A 17,074-nucleotide genomic window follows, 5' to 3' on the forward strand; every position below is an offset into this window, starting at 1 on the left:
AAATGCCTGTAATTGCTCAACATGCCTATTTATTACATATCACAATTTGAGATTTTGGTACGGATTTTAGCAAGTGTCATGGAAGTTGACCTGGTTGATTTGCTTTCGCGGGCCACATAAAATGATGCGGCGGGCCAGATCTGGCCCCCGGGCCTTGAGTTTGACACCAGTGCAGTAAAAGCACAAGAAAATGGGAGACATTTTTCTTCAGTAAATGATGTTTTATTTGTCTTCATCACACATTTCCCTTTAGACAATAACTATCTTCTCTATTTTTTTTTTTTTTTTACCAATACACATTCAAAGAGTAAAACTGACTATTGCACTCAAAACAGGCGATGAGGGTCGGGGGTGTACTGGAAGGAGAAAGAAGAAAAAAATCCCACGGCTTTCTTCGCAGTACAACGCAGACATTTCACGTGAGCTTTCGCAGTACACGTCTTCATCTCACTTGTAAAACGGCATTTCTCTTCAATTTATTTGCGCATCTGCTCTTGAAATTTGTGTGGGTACACATGCACGTATAAGCGTTGCTTAGTGGAGGACAGCAGGAATCAAATCACGTGGTGAAAATGCAGCAGTCAACTGTGAATGTTTGAGTTATGTCTGAACGCTAGGTAGTAAAGTGATATCTCTCAAGTCTCATATGCGCGTAGTAGATAGTCATTACCGGTCTGTATAATTTAGAAGTATTGCAGAAAGGGATTACATGGGCCATCGCGGCTGGAAAGGGGCAACCGGATGAACGCCATCTTCCACTAGACTCATTTTGACAAGGTTTCCGGTCCCTCAAAGGAATAAATGTATCTTGAATTAATGCGTGGTTGATGTCTTGAAAAGTGCCCTTCATGACTTTGAGATGTGCTGCTGGCCCACGGTAAGCCATTCGATGTGCAGTAAACAAGGCAACCAGGAGATTTCTAAGTCCTCCGCAGAGAACATAAAGGTAATCTGCATCATCACATTCAAATCAACCGAAGCCACCGCGCCGCAGCCTGTTTTCCGTTAAGGAGAAAAGCCCTCGTCTTCAGTGACGTGCGACGGTTGTTCATACATGACTCTAGAAAATCGAGGAATATCCAGAACTGTATAGATTTGTGGATCTAAAATATCGACTCTTAGCGTTGGTCCCGTTATTTATTGGATGATTCATTTTGGTGTGTGGTTGGTATTGACATTTTTCGAAATGCATGGAACTCGAACCAATTCTACAATATCAAACTAAAACACGCCAAGAGCCATGATTAAAATCACCAAAAATGCCATCCAAAGGCATCCGTTGATTACAGCGACTATCCGGTTTAACAAACCAATTGAAAACTCACACAAGCAATGAAATGAATGTTTGAAAAGAAATTCACTAACTTCAGTAATGCATCTAAAAAAACAATTATGCATGTTTTCGGTGTGTATCATTTTGAGATGTTTAAACTAAAGGAAAATCTAAAGATAAAGATGTGGTTTGGGGCATCATTTGTTTCATTCAATTAAATACATTGTTAATGTGCCTTCTCGCTGACTTATTGAAGAATTTACCACCGAAATCGACATTGACCGGATCTGTTGCCGAGTTGCTTTGGACGACGGAGTACCAACAGAACCTTGATCAGAAGTCTAAGTTCCCCACGAGGCACTTGTGCTGTACTGTCGGGAACTGGCAAGTTGCCTTTGGGAGGTCAGTGTGATGGCACAATAACAATGGCAGATGTAAAATGTCAATTGCGATACTACATAAACTACGGAGGCCTTTAATGTTGGCCCTTGGAAGTTCAAAGCGGGATATTTCCTATATCCCTGCAGTCTGCAATCCAGGATGATCAGAGGACCCTTTTTACCCAGCTTTAAGAATTCCACAGCATCCCAATTTGATGTTGCCACCGTCCCAATTTGAGGCTTCGGTTAGATGAAGAATCAGTGTGTGCTTAAAAAAAAAGCGTAATAAAATTGTCTCCAAATGATCGAGTTAAAATACATGAAATCATTTCAACCAAATGAAAAAGATTTTCAAACCATTGTTTTCGGTGTCATTAACCCTTACATGCACCAATAATGATAACCTGTAACCTGATAACATGATAAGCTGTCCACTGTAGTAACCGCTGTCCCTCAAAGGGTTAAAGTAACTACGAAAGACCGCTTTGACTTTTGTACATTGGTTGTTCTTTGTGCTTTTTCTACTTTTTCAAACTGGCAGCTTATGGAAATCAATGACTGAAACACCGATTCGATGCTTTAGAAAGTGCTCGACTTGCAAAACGTGAGTCATTGCACTCACGTCGCGGACAAAGCTCACAGGAACTCTCGAGACGAGCTCGTCAAATCCTCAATCACGATGCAACTGCTCATGTCCATTCTCAACAACAAATACACATTCATTTCCATCCTTGCCATCTCCCAGCACATCAGGACTAAAAGGCACATGTGTCTCACCTCTCTCACTAATCACGCCAGCCCACGTCTTGTCCAGTGTGCAACACAACCTCTCTTTTGTCGGACATCCCTCATCCCTGGACACGGCTTTGGAAAAAGATGCAGCGGCTGATATGAGGTTGAACATCTTCCTTCAAATGCACACATTACAAAGACAGAGTGTCAAGGATTGGTCGACCGTTTCTTTGGACAGCACATCTGACTACACATCTGACTGTTTCTTTTTCCGCAAGAGCGTATCAACCATATTTAAATGGGAAACAAACCTCAAAGACTACAGGGGGGGAAAAAATGCTCAGAAATTATTGGTCAAATCCACATCAATTCTAAATGTAACAGGTTATTTTCATCCTAGAAATAGTTCACAACCGTATGGAAATTTGAAGAAAAATCTTTCCTATGCTACAGCAAATATATTGGCGAGACACTGAAAGGACACGGCGGCCCCTACTTGAATATTCTCTATTTCACGATGTCAATTAGAGGCACAAAGTTCAAACACTGTAACCGTCATCAAAGTTAGGAAACTGATCACAATAGTCATTTTCTACCGGCACAATGTTTCAATGTGATCAGCTACGCTGCAAAAAGAACTTTAAAACAGATACTGAGGAGGACAGCAATTAGTATTGGCCTTAAAGTGGACTTATATTCATACCATTTGAAGGAATAGCAAGGAAGCGATTCTTTGCAGAAACTGCCTTATTGGCTTTTCTATTCTTTAAAAACAAGTGTACGGTAACTGAGTCTCAAATAGATTGCTGTGACAGCCACAACAAGCTTCATGAATAATTGAAAAACAAAATGAATTTGTCTTCAGTACTTCTGTAAAGTTACCACAAAAGGGACAAAAAGACATTAATGATGCTTGAAAGAGGAAACAACGTTATGGAGGCTCGGCGTGCCACAGCATTGCCTAGAACTCAATCTTGCAGGCGGGGAAAGATTCATCCTGCATGACGACAGTGCTGCTGGAGGCCAGGACCATGATGTTGAGCTCCTGCTGGCGCTCGTGTGTCTGCTGGTACCACTCGCGAGTTACTTCTGTGTCATGGGTTGGAATCAGCGTCACCTGAATACAAAAGCATCAGGAGATGTTGCATCTGATGGGGGCAAAACTGAAACTGTCTTAACTTGAGAAACAAATATACTGAATCGGTGCAATGACTGAAAAATACGCAAAATAAATCTTCAATTCTGAGGATGGACTCCCTTAAATTAAAAGAAGTGATATGAACAGTGATCTTTAACCTAGTTTCAGATATGAGAGACTTCACACTTTATTTCAAAAAAATAAATAAATAAAATGACCCAAGATGGATATGAAAAAAGTCTGTTTGGGGATGGCAGTCTGAACAAACAAGACCCCAAACATGCTTTTTGTCAACGATGTCAGATACTTGGAGATTAATGAACCGTATTTCCTGCACTATAAGGCGCTTTGGATTATAAATCGCATCTTCAATGAGTGGCCTATTTTAAAAGTGCATTCATAGATTGGGCTCACCGCCTCACAAGGCGCATAGAATAGAAGCTTCAATAGTGGCTCCGGTTCCATTATGCATCCACTAGATGGAGTTACGCTAAAGGGAATACAATACAGCTTTCTATCTATCGAGCCCTGGCTTCAGTTGCGCCATGCATCCATCAGATGGAGCTACGCTACGGGATACAATACAATACCACACAATAAAGCTTGATTTATATAGAGCCTTCACAACCGCTGCGACTGTAACAAATCGGTTTGCAGAACTTAAATACATACAAAACTTAAAATACTACATCCAAGAAATCAGAATACTGATCCATATGTAGATCCCTCAGGATGTAGCATGAAGCACGACACAAAGTACATAAAAATACAGGGTTTATTCATTGGCAAGTAGTGAGAACTGGTCACGAAACCGACATGAAACATATGAATAGATATGGCATAACAAAACAATAAATCAGAGACAAAACTTATGAAGACAACTGATTCAACAAAAAGAAACAACAACAAAAAAGAAACACATCCACAGTGGGCTGAATATCCATCCATCCATCCATCATCTACCGCTTATCCGGGGCCGGGTCGCGGGGGCAACAGCTTTAGCAGGGAAGCCCAGACTTCCCTCTCCCTAGCTACTTCTTCCAGCTCTCCTCGGGGGATCCCGAGACATTCCCAGGCCAGCTGGGTGACATAGTCTCTCCAGCGTGTCCTGGGTCTTCCTCGGGGTCTCCTCCCGGTGGGACATGCCCGGAACACCTCACCAGGGAGGCGCTCAGGAGGCATCCGAATCAGATGCCCAAGCCACCTCATCTGGCTCCTCTCGATGTGGAGGAGAAGCGGCTCGACTCTGAGCCCCTCCCGGATGACCGAGCTTCTCACCTTATCTCTAAGGGAGAGCCCGGACACCCTGCGGAGAAAACTCATTTCGGCCGCTTGTAACCGGGATCTTGTTCTTTCAGTCACGACCCATAGCTCGTGACCATAGATGAGGGTTGGAACGTAGATCGACCGGTAAATTGAGAGCTTCGCCCTTTGGCTCAGCTCCTTCTTCACCACGACAGACCGATACAACGTCCGCATCACAGCAGACGCTGCACCGATCCGCCTGTCGATCTCTCGCTCCCTCCTGCCCCCACTCGTGAACAAGACCCCAAGATACTTGAACTCCTCCACTTGGGGCAAGATCTCCTCCCCGACCCGGAGGGGGCACTCCACCCTTTTCCGACTGAGGACCATGGTTTCAGATTTGGAGGTGCTGATCTTCATCCCAGCCGCTTCACACTCGGCTGCGAAACGCTCCAGTGAGAGTTGGAGAGCCCTGTTTGAAGGAGCCAACAGCACCACATCATCTGCAAAAAGCAGGGATGCAATACTGAGGCCCCCTCAACGCTTCGGCTGCGCCTAGAAATTCTGTCCATAAAGGTTATGAACAGAATCGGCGACAAAGGGCAGCCTTGGCGGAGTCCTACCCCCACTGGAAACGATTCCGACTTACTGCCGGCAATGCCAACCAAACTCTGACATCGGTGGTATAGTGACCGAACCGCCCGTATCAGGGGGTTCGGTACCCCATACCCACGAAGCACCCCCCACAGAACTCCCCGAGGGACACGGTCAAAGGTCTTCTCCAAGTCCACAAAACACATGTAGACTGGTTGGGCGAATTCCCACATACCCTCGAGGACCCTGCTAAGGGTGTAGAGCTGGTCCACTGTTCCACGGCCGGGACGAAAACCACACTGCTCCTCCTCAATCTGAGGCTCGACTTCCTGACGGACCCTCCTCTCCAGCACCCCTGAATAGACCGTACCAGGGAGGCTGAGGAGTGTGATCCCTCTGTAGTTGGAACACACCCTCCGGTCCCCCTTTTTAAAAAGAGGGACTACCACCCCGGTCTGCCAATCCAGAGGCACTCTCCCTGTTGACCACGCGATGTTGCAGAGGCGTGTCAACCAGGACAGCCCCACAACATCCAGAGCCTTGAGGAACTCCGGGCGGATCTCATCCACCCCTGGGGCCTTGCCACCGAGGAGCTTTTTAACCACATCGGTGACTTCAACCACAGAGATAGGAGAGCCCACCTCAGAGTCCCCAGGCTCTGCTTCCTCCAAGGAAGGCGTGTTGGTGGAGTTGAGGAGGTCTTCGAAGTACTCTGCCCATCGGTTCACAACGTCCCGAGTCTAAGTCAGCAGCGCCCCATCCCTACTGTACACAGTGTTAGTGGTGCACTGCTTCCCCCTCCCGAGACGTCGGATGGTGGACCAGAATTTCCTCGAAGCCGTCCGGAAGTCGGCTTCCATGGCCTCACCGAACTATTCCCACGCTCTGGTTTTTGCCTCGGCGACCACCGAAGCTGCGTTCCGCTTGGCCAGTCGATACCCGTCAGCTGCCTCTGGGGTCCGACAGGCCATAAAGGCTCGATAGGACTCCTTCTTCAGCTTGACGGCATCCCTTACTGCTGGTGTCCACCAGCGAGTACGGGGGTTGCCGCCATGACAGGCACCAAGCACCTTACGGCCACAACTCAGATTGGCCGCCTCAACAATAGAGGCACGGAACATGGTCCACTCGGGCTCAATGTCCCCCGCCTCCCCCGGAACATGGGAAAAGCTCTGTTGGAGGTGGGAGTTGAAACTCCTTCTGACAGGGGATTCCGCCAGACGCTCCCAACAAACCCTCACAATACGTTTGGGTCTGCCAGGACGGACCGGCATCTTCCCCCACCATCGGAGCCTACTCACCACCAGGTGGTGATCAGTTGACAGCTCCGCCCCTCTCTTCACCCGAGTGTCCAGAACATGCGGCCGCAAATCCGATGATACAACTACAAAGTCGATCATCGAACTGCGGCCTAGGGTGTCCTGGTGCCAAGTGCACATATGGACACCCTTATGTTTGAACAAGGTGTTCGTTATGGACAATCCGTGGCGAGCACAGAAGTCCAATAACAAAACACCACTCGAGTTCTGATCGGGGGGCCGTTCCTCCCAATCACGCCCCTCCAGGACTCACTGTCATTGCCCACGTGAGCATTGAAGTCCCCCAGCAGAACAAGGGAGTCCCCAGCAGGAGTACTCTCCAGCACACCCTCCAAGGACTCCAAAAAGGGTGGGTATGCTGAGCTGCTGTTTGGTGCATATGCACAAACAACAGTCAGGACCCGTCCCCCCACCCGAAGGCGGAGGGAGGCAACCCTCTCGTCTACCGGTGTGAACCCCAATGTACAGGCACTGAGCCGGGGGGCAATGAGTATGCCCACACCTGCTCTGCGCCTCTCACCGTGAGCAACTCCAGAGTGGAAGAGAGTCCAACCCCTCTCGAGAGAACTGGTACCAGAACCCAGGCTGTGTGTGGAGGCAAGTCCGACAATATCCAGTCGGAAATTCTCTGCCTCACACACCAGCTCGGGCTCCTTCCCTGCCAGAGAGGTGACATTCCATGTCCCAAGAGCTAGCTTCTGCAGCCGAGGATCGGACCGCCAGGGTCCCCGCCTTTGGCTGCCGCCCAGCTCACATTGCACCCGACCCCTTTGGCCCCTCTCATGGGTGGTGAGCCCATGGGAAGGGGGACCCACGTTGCCTCTTCGGGCTGTGCCCGGCCGGGCCCCATGGGTGTAGGCCCGGCCACCAGGCGCTTGCCAACGAGCCCCGCCTCCAGGCCTGGCTCCAGAGGGGGGCCCCGGTGACCCGCGTCCGGGCAAGGGAAACCTTGGTCCATATATTTTTCTCATCATAAGGGTCTTTGAGCCGTGCTTTGTCTGGCCCCTCACCTAGAACCTGTTTGCCATGGGTGACCCTGCCAGGGGCATAAAGCCCCAGACAACTTAGCTCCTAGGATCATTGGGACACACAAACCCCTCCACCACGGTAAGGTGACGACTCACGGAGGGGTGGGCTGAATATGTTTAGAAGTTTTGCGTGCCTCCTTCTTCCTTTGTTTAGTCAGTAGCTATCTATGCTTGTGGTATTATCTTCGTTTCATATTGGCTGCGCAGAGCTCACAGTCGTTGTCTGTTTGAGTGTGCGTTGGCGAATCCCCATGTTAATTAGTGTCGGGCAGAACCCTTTTAGGTTACAAATGGTTCCTGCTAATAATCCCCACTAGATGGCATGAGAACACTAACAGGGAAACAACTCAATGGGGAATACTGTATAAGGAGACTGTGTAACACCATACAGTACATAAATAAGGAACATCGGATTATCAAGCGCACTGTCGGCTTTTGGGAAAATAGAATGCTTTTAGGTGCACCTTATAGTGCAGAAAATACAGTAAGTTGAAATAGAAGTTACACTAAAGTCAAAACAACGTAGTACTGAAAATGTACCTGCAAATTTGAACCCCACTGAGCTTTGCCATCCAGCAGTGCATCGAGAACCGCACGGCTTGGTTCACCACTTGCAGCATCGTTCCCGCTCACCACATAGTATGCAGAGCGGATACGTTTGAAAAATTCTTGATCTGTATTCTTGGCGCTGCAGTGATTGGGAATGTAGGCCATGTCGACATAAATAGGAGCTGTCGAACCTGCCTTCTGAGAGCCTGTTAGATCACAAGAAAGGCAAAGTAAATCATCAAAAGTCTGTACTTTTTTAGAGCATGCGTTATGATGAGCTTACCCAAACTGCTTTTGCTACCGCTATTAGTCAGCACCTTGCCAGGGTTGTAGCTTGACCTTGAAAGATCATCATCCTTTGAGCCTTGTCCATCCGACAAGCGAGACATGCGTGAACTCTTGTCCGCTTCCTTCTTTTTCAATGACGCACTGCGAGGAGAGGACGTCTGTCTGACAGGCAGGGGGGACCGTTTGCGCCTGGCTGGGGATGCTGATTTTGTTTTCCCAGATGCTTTCTTCAGCCCTTTAGCTTTTGGCTCTTTTTTAACCGGGGCATGAGCCAAAGAGTCAGGATCTACCATGCAGACATCAGGGCGAGGAGGGTGAGGGTAAGGGTCCTTTTGAGATGCGGGAACTGGATCGTGGCTCTTCCAGGAGGAAGAGGGCTGACTGCCTTCCCCTGTGGCAGATATTTTGTCGATAGGCATATAGTCTGCATCCTCATCTGAATCAATATTGCCTTCACCAATAACTGACGGGTACTCTTCTGTCCCCGGAGGCACTTCAGAGTCTGACTGAGAGGCGATGGACTCGCTGATAGAAGTCGGCGGTGTTTCCTCTGTCGCTGGACCCAACTGTGCTGACATGCCACCGGCTTGATGCAAAGAGCTGCTGTGGGTCTGATGATGGTGGGGCTGCTTGTGAGCCCTTCTCTTAACTGACATGTCATGTTCATCTCCCTCCTGCGACTGGTCACTTTGCTGTCCTTGATCCTCATCATCTTCATCACTGCACAGCTGCTGCATGCATGGGTTGATAAATGAAGGTGAAAGGTCAGTTTTATGTTGTTTGTACTCACAGGATGAATATCCTGGAGAGGTGTGGCCTGCATATGGAGAGGCTGCTCCCTTGGGTACTTTCCCAGCAATATCCTGATCGCTGTCAACTTCATCCTCCTCCTCCTCATCATCATCATCATCCTGCCCTTCTTGGCTGCACTCATCAGCATAGAAGGGAGAGTGAAATGGCTGATTAGTTGATGAGAGTGAAAGTGGGCGTACTGGGTGCTCTGGCTCCATTTCACACTCCTCTTCAAACTCATCATCATGACGATAATGGGGAGGAGAGTCGCCGGGCATCCTCCCTATCTGAGGCTTGGACATTTCCCATTCATAGGCGCTCCTGTAGCCTCCGGCGCCCTCTCTTGAATCCGTCCTAGCCGTGCCTGCAACTGCGCCAGTCGCTGCAGCGCCAGCAAGGAGGGTTGAACTTGCGCTGACTTCTGTGGTCCCATTGGTTTTGTCCGGCTTGCTGGCTTGAAGCGCTGACGACATGTAGGAGCCAAGAACAGCGGGGAGCGCACTGCTTGTCTTTTCACCTTCAGCTGAGAAAACAGACTTGTCACAAAATGTCAAGGTACCCGTGAGCCCACTGGAGGCTGGTGTACGAGTCATGTCCTGCATATAATCTCCCTCATTCTCTTCTTCACTGCTGTCGGTCTCCTCAAAGTAATGCTTTCCTTCAGTGTCTGGCCGTGGTGAAGAAGTGACACCGAAAAGAGCAGCGCTGGCTGCCTCTTTTGAGAGTGCTGTTTCTTGAGAGGGCATAGTTGGTGAGTTCCCAAAGTCTCTTGCAGAGTCCAGTGTTGAGACCTCAGACCACTCAGGCTTATAGAAGCAGTCTGATTGTGGGCGTTTATCCATAAAACAGCCGAGGGAAGATGTGTGTTCCTTTTTGTCTTCAGCAGAAGCAATGGATGACTGCAAAGGGAAGGGTTTCACTTCCTCAAATGGGCTGAGGGGTGAAAAGTGGGCTAAGATGGAGGTGGACTCCGCTGTGGTTGCACCGGTCAACTGTTTCTCAGACACTTCAAGATAATCATCTTTGGTGCCAGTTAACGTGGGGAAGGGAGAGTCTAGAACCGGGGACTGTTCTTCTTTAAAGGAGGAGTACTCAAACAGTGGCTCGGCTGTGGCAGGTGTTCCCAGATCTTCTCCGAGCTGACGGCTTGTCGAGAAGGAGCCTGAAGTAGAGGACGAGTAGCTATAAGCGGAGGAAGAGGAGTACCCAGGAGCAGCAGTGGTCGTGTACTGAAAGCTCGTGTCCGGCGATTTCTTGTTTAGGTGATCTGGGGACTGAGGTTTGTCGACATCAAGATCATCTCCATCATTCTGGTAAAAATGTCTCTCTGTCAACTTCAAGGTAATGTCCTCTTTACCTTTGTCCGTGGTCTGACTTGGTAAAAGTGATTTCTTCTGTTCCCATCCATCCATGTGTAACTCTGGGGAGTAGCCAGAGCAACCTGTTGACCCCCCGTTTGACTTTCCACTCAAGAATGTGGAGTCTTCCGCATCTTCATCTGCGACCTTGGTGAGTAAGCCAGAGATGTTTTCTTCCACAGCAGGCTTCCCCTGACTGTTAAAACCATATCCAGCCAGGGAAACCATCAATTCGGGCTTATCTGAGCTAAACGTTTCACTTGCAGGACGTTTTACTTCCTTCTCAGACTTCTCTTTGGCACCTTTCTCCATGTCAGATTCAATAGCACTTTTATCATCTTCATCTTCATCTTCATCTTCATCTTCCTCCTCCCCATCTTCATCATCAACCTCATCATCATCGTAATCTTCCTCATCCCTCGCTGTCAGTTTTCGCATATCAATCTCCAAACATGTGTCTTGATTGTTACCATCAGGACCGGCGGCTTTGGTGACATTGAACTCTGTCATTGAGGAACAGGTTGGTGGTTTTGGGATGTCGGGTTGCATTGGAAAAGACGAGGGATTCTTTTCCGATGATAAAAGAGTCGAAGATGCTTCAGGCCTGTCTGCCACTGAAGGAAACCGACTTCCTGTGTATTCAAATGGCTCAGGTTCTTTGGCCCCTTTGACCACCGATTGAACATCTGAAGTGATCGTAGAGTCATGCCACGATGGAGTGCAAGCTTCTTTTCCATATGAGACTGTGAATTCATTCTTCTCTGACATCTTGTCTCTTGCTGTTACAGGGTTTGGCGGCAAACCCATGACATCCCTCGAAATATCTTTCTCCACCTTATCGAAAGACTCCTGATGAAATGAATCGGATTCCACGGAACTTGGTTTGCTGTCATAAATGTCACTGTAAGAGAATGTTTTGCCATGCACATAAGGTGTGTCTTGTCTGATATAGATGGCTTTCTCTTTGGTCTCCTTCTCTGGGAAATCACACATACTGAACTGAACACTTTTCTCGGGCCCTTTGAAAGACATATCTGTAATGTCAGCAGTTTCTTGACACTTTTCTGACTTGCTTGGATCTGTTGGAGAGAACTGTGATTCTAATCCAGTCGGGAATTGAATTGTTTCATGCTCATCCAAGGCTATAATTGGAGTCTTCGGTTTCTCATCTACACTTGGGGACTTTTCTAAGGTTTCAATGTCTGTCTGTACCTTGGAAGTCTTTGCCTCATTTAAGTCATCATCCAGGAAGCATCCTTCTTTTGCCTCCATAAGTTTAGCCTTAACAGCTGGTTGAAGATCCTTCTTCATATAATAGTCATCTTCATCCACACTGTCCTCTTCAGATTCTTCTGATGTTTCAAATGCTGTTTTGTCACCTGTCAATCCAATGAAGGATGTATTGTCAGAAATAGTGACTGACTTCTCTACTTTGTGAGTGTCGCACTTCAAATTGGTCACTGCTGCCTGCTCTTCTGTCTTGAAGAGCTTTTCCTCTGCTGGAGAGTAGCCACTGCTCGTCGGCACCGACTGTGTGGGTGAAGCCAGTTTCACGGTGCTGTCATCAGGACTTGGACATCTGTCGTCACTGTCTTGCCTAAAAGGGGACTCCAAACCAGTGGCGAGAGGTAGAGCTGCCGATGCAGGTTGTATTCCAGTGCTGACCGTGAACCCACCAATGCTAGATGGAGACATTTTTTCGTTGGCAGCCTGAGTGGGTGAGGGCTGCTTGTCAGAGAAGCCAGAAGGAGAAAGAGCGGGAGAGCGGGAGTTCTCTTTCTCCCTAAGGAGCACGGATGCTGCATGTTCATAGCCTTCTTGGAGTTTACCCAGTGGTATGTCAACATTTGGAGTCTGATCCTCATCCTCCTCTTCCTCATCATCATCTTCATCATGAACAGGATCGGCCTTGGCATCACTCTCCATCTCATGGATGCTGGGTTGGTACTCATCAGAGGAAGGAGACTTAAAACATTTGTCGTCTTCCAGAGAGGAGGTGGGTGAAATGGTCCCGGCGGAATGGAGATAGTCCTTTCCTTGGGTGCCTTCTGGATGAGACGGCGCATTGTTGATGGTGTCAAGAAGGAGGGAGTTCCTTCCAACGTCCTCATTTTGAGGGGCTGTAATGGATGCTATGGACTGGTCTTCAGCTACAGATGTGGCAAATGAAGACATCTTGTCATATTCGGTGATGGATGTGGCAGATGATATGTGTTCCTCCTCTGCAAGAGGAGCAGTAACAACAGTGGGGTAAGATGGAATCTCAGGCTCCTGACCTCCCATGGGGGCTTTGGTTTTGACATCCACAACATCAGACACAGCAGAGCGTTTCATCTCTTTCAAACTGTGCACGGAGTCTAAGGTTCTCGGGACATCACTACATCGTAATTGTGTCATTCTCTCTTCTGTATCGTCGTGGATCTCCTCATCGGAGATGGTCTGTTCGGTCTCAGAATAAGCAGGGATGGTTTCATCTTGGATAAAGGAAAACGGCTCTGAGGCCGACGCTACTGCTCCTTGTCCAGTGGATGAGGTAAGCTGTGCGATTGGTCTGTTTTCCAATTCTTTTCCAGTGCTTTCTTTTTTGATCTCCTGTGTTTTATACTTGATAAATGCATCATCTTCTGTGCCTTCAAGCTCAGCTTTTTCAATTACATCATCATCATCCTCTGAGCTATCACTCTTCTTTGATATGTCTTTTAAGTCACCCTTTGCAGAATATTTGCCATAATCCTCAAGCGTCTTGTCTTCATATTTCGTGTAAATACCACTGTTTGAATCTTCCTTTTGCAGGGATTTAATCTGTTCTGAAGTTGTCTTGTCTGTCTTGTGTTCATTTGGTTTTTCCGGGAACCTGGATGAAACGGTCTCTGTATTAGTACAAAATGATGTCATTTTGTCTTCAGGAGAAAATGACGTAGAAACTTTAGTGTCTTTGTGAAGTGACACCTCAGATATCTGGATAGCCTCGGTCTTGGGTTCGGATAGCTCTTCTCTTTTCAGAGCCTCAAAGTCCTCAGTAAGGTCCTCAGGGGAAGATGCAATAGACCTGTCTGCAAGAGCTGCTGCTGCAACCTCTTTGCGGATGTTCTCTGGAATGAGCTTTTTCCCATTTGCATGATCCTTACCCGTTGTTTCTTTTTCTGTCTTTGTTTTAGTCTGAGTCTTGACTTTGTGTAAAGTTTTTCTCACTTCAGGGGTGAGTGGCTTGAGGTCAGGTTTCATAATTTTTCTCAATTCTGGCTTACTTATGTCCTTCTTTTTGAGCTCTTTCTTTTCCTTCTCCTCTTTTCTTATATTTTCATCCTTTTTTACTTTGTCTTTCTTAATTTCCTTCTTCTCCTTGTCTCTCTTTTCATCCATTCGAGATACTTTGTCCATTTTGAGACTTTTTTCCTTCGGTATTGTCTTCTTCTCAAACTTTCTTGTCACCGGGGCAACCTCGCTATTTTTCTGTTGTTTTGTGGCCTTCAGACTTTGACTTTTCATTTTTTTCTCCTCTTTCTTTTCCACTTTATTCTCTTTAATAATTTCAGTCTTGGAATCTTCTTCCTGTCCAACATCTTCTTTCTTCGCTATTTTTGAGTTTGGTTTCGGTGACGCTTTGAGACTCTCTTTGCTGTCAGTTCTTGATTTCATTTTAGTCTGTTTGATGATGGGCAACGGCGGACCAGATGATAAGTCTTTTTGAGTAGCCACCGGATATCTCAGAAAGTCAAGGTGCTTTAATTTCTCAAGGCCCTCAAATATTTTATTCTGTGGTGCATTTCCAGGAAAGAGCACCCTGACTATCTTTTCTGTGGGACGGTGAGGGATCCAAACAATAAGAGCAGTAACTGATGTCAAATAGGGAACAGATATTTCTCCTTCTTTTCCATTAGACATCAGAATGCCAGTCTTGGCTTTGCTATTCCCAGCCCATTTTTGCATAAGAAACTGCATTTCTTTGCTCTCCTTGACTGGGTTTAGCACATACATGTCTAACTTTCCCACTCCGAGTTTATGAAAGAGTGTGATGGGTTCAATGGTGTTACTCACTGCCCTGTGAAGCGGTTCGGGTGTGATACCGAGTTGATTGAGGTACTGTAGTGTCAGAGATGCTTCCTCAATGCTTCTTTTCACTTTTAGAGTGGACTCTGGCATGCGAAGCTTCTCTGGGACGTTCAAAAATACGATCCCAAGCTCAGGGGATATTAGGTTCTTCATTGACTCACCACTGCTGCTTGAACCAGATCCCTGGTTGCCCTCCTCCTCCTGCTCTGCAATCTTTCTCTGAAACAATCCATTGATGCCAGGAAGGTTGTCTGCCCCAATATGGGTAAGAAGAACAGAGTCAATCCTGTCTAGGTGCCGAACCAGCTTCCAGAAGCAAGACTTTTTGTCGGACCCACCATCCACCAGGATGTTAAACCCATTGACAGCAAACAAAGCAGAGTCTCCTCTTCCTCCAGGAAAGATGTAGCAGCAAGGTTTGGAAAGTTTTAGGAATCCTCCAGACGTTGGAGGCTCAAGAAGTTCAAAGGGCGAGGGCACATCGACTGTCTCTGAGACATACTCTGCAAACGCTTTCACTCCTTCCATGTCAGGAAGGTGAGGTTCAGGGTTCAAGCGGTATTCCAGGATATTTTGAAACAGATGCTGCTCCTGGCTTTGGCCCAAGGAGCTCCAGCCCCCGTCTCCTTGACAGGAAACAGTAAGCCTTGGTGGCTGCTCTCGAGAGGCCTGAGAAAGGACTGATACCACCTAGAAACATGTCCGTTAAGGCAAAAGACATAGTCTTAAAAAAATCTCTATAATCACTACAAAGTCAAGAGAAAAAAAGTCATGCTCCACCTACTTGAGTGTTGGAGATGATATCAGAGAAGTGTTGCCAGGTAAAGGCCCCACCTTGCAGTAGGATGTCACCTCCCTGGTCAGAGCTCTGTCCACTCAGTATCAGCAGTTTATTTCCAACCAAGTCGGTGATCAGAGAATGGACCTGGGTAAAGTGAACAGGAATTTCACAATAACCTCGCTGAATTTAAACCATAAACATTATATATCCATAAAATGGATTATCACACCCCAAAGTCGTTCATCTTGTCATTTTATTAGCTGAAATAGGTCAACGGGTTCTTTTTTCGAGACATTGGTCTTTTTTTTGTCACTAAAAATAGACCATTGTCTGAAAAGAAACCATAAATCACCTATTACACCCCAAAGTAGTTGGCTCACACTCCTAAGTCAGAGGCAAGACATGGAATTTATCCGAGGGCCCCTTTGTCCACAAAACTGCCCGCATTTTGACACGATTCCCTCACAGAAGTCGCATCACGCTTGTCCTATGGCAACTTCACAGGCTGCACATTACACACAGCATGTCATAGAAGATCCTCCTCCTCCTCACATTCAATGCCATCACTAACCCTCAATATCTCACCAACCTCCACCACGTTAACAGATCCATCTGTTCTTATAGGTCATCCTCCTCTGTTTAACTTGTTCCACCTCCTGTCCGTTTGATCACACTGGGGTCATGAGCTTTCAATCACTCAGCCCCCGACCAAAAGAACACTCTTCCACCTCATATCAAAGACCCTGACTCTCATCACATTCTCAAAACACACTTTTTTCAACAGGCATATTCTTTAGTACTCATTCACTGCCCATTGTGAATACATTTGTAAAACAAAAAGGTAATTCCCACTGCCTTTGACGAGTGAATTCGTCAAACCGTTTTGTTTTGTTTTTTCAACTGGGAGCAGAAGCGGATAGTCTGGCACGTCTCCACTTTCAAGGTTGGCGGCCATTTTTTCCACTGCTGGATGGCAGCATCACATTGCATGGGAGATCAGTCAATAGGAACATCAGCAAAAAAAGGAGAAAGTGGGGGACAAAGTCCACGGACTTACAGATCGATTGACAAACAAAAATAATTTATACAGTCTCTAAGTTGCTAACTCACTCCCTTTTCCACCTACTTTGATTGCGCAGTCATTAACTTTTGACGGACGTCATGGTGCACTCACGTAATCACGTGACATAGCTACAATGGGTCAATAATGTCTTGCACAGGTATGACTCACCTCTGAAGAAACAGAATCTTCTGATGGGTTAACCAACACCACGGTCTCAAGGATGTCACTCTGATATTGGAGAATCCTCTGGCCTAAAGTGAACACAGAAAAAGTTGAACATGTTGTCGAAAAAAATATCTAACTGTCATGGGAATAGTTGAAACTCAATAGAAATACGGTGGTACCTCTACTTAAGAACGTCTCTTCGTCCAATTTTTTCAAGTTACGAAAACACCTCAACAGGAAAATATTGCCTCTTGTTATGAAAGAAATTTCAAGATACGAAAGGTAAAAATACAGTATGGGCTACTCCTCGCAGCTC

General features: G+C 46.9%; 1 protein-coding gene across 1 annotated transcript; it reads right to left on the minus strand.

Annotated features, from left to right (window-relative positions):
* Nucleotides 1-837: 837 nt before the first annotated feature.
* On the minus strand, nucleotides 838-16,851 carry map1aa (microtubule-associated protein 1Aa). Its single transcript, XM_086106299.1, has 5 exons — nucleotides 16,762-16,851; nucleotides 15,534-15,674; nucleotides 8,542-15,439; nucleotides 8,250-8,464; nucleotides 838-3,502 (listed from the first exon to the last, which is right to left on the minus strand). The coding sequence occupies exons 3-5, from the start codon at nucleotides 15,275-15,277 to the stop codon at nucleotides 3,347-3,349; spliced, it is 7,107 nt and encodes a 2,368-aa protein (XP_085962425.1). The 5' UTR covers nucleotides 15,278-15,439; nucleotides 15,534-15,674; nucleotides 16,762-16,851; the 3' UTR covers nucleotides 838-3,346.
* Nucleotides 16,852-17,074: the final 223 nt, after the last annotated feature.

Source organism: Hippocampus guttulatus, chromosome 3 (genome assembly GCF_054856545.1).
Source record: "Hippocampus guttulatus isolate MCC_2025c chromosome 3, RoL_Hgut_1.0, whole genome shotgun sequence".
Classification (NCBI taxonomy): domain Eukaryota; kingdom Metazoa; phylum Chordata; class Actinopteri; order Syngnathiformes; family Syngnathidae; genus Hippocampus; species Hippocampus guttulatus.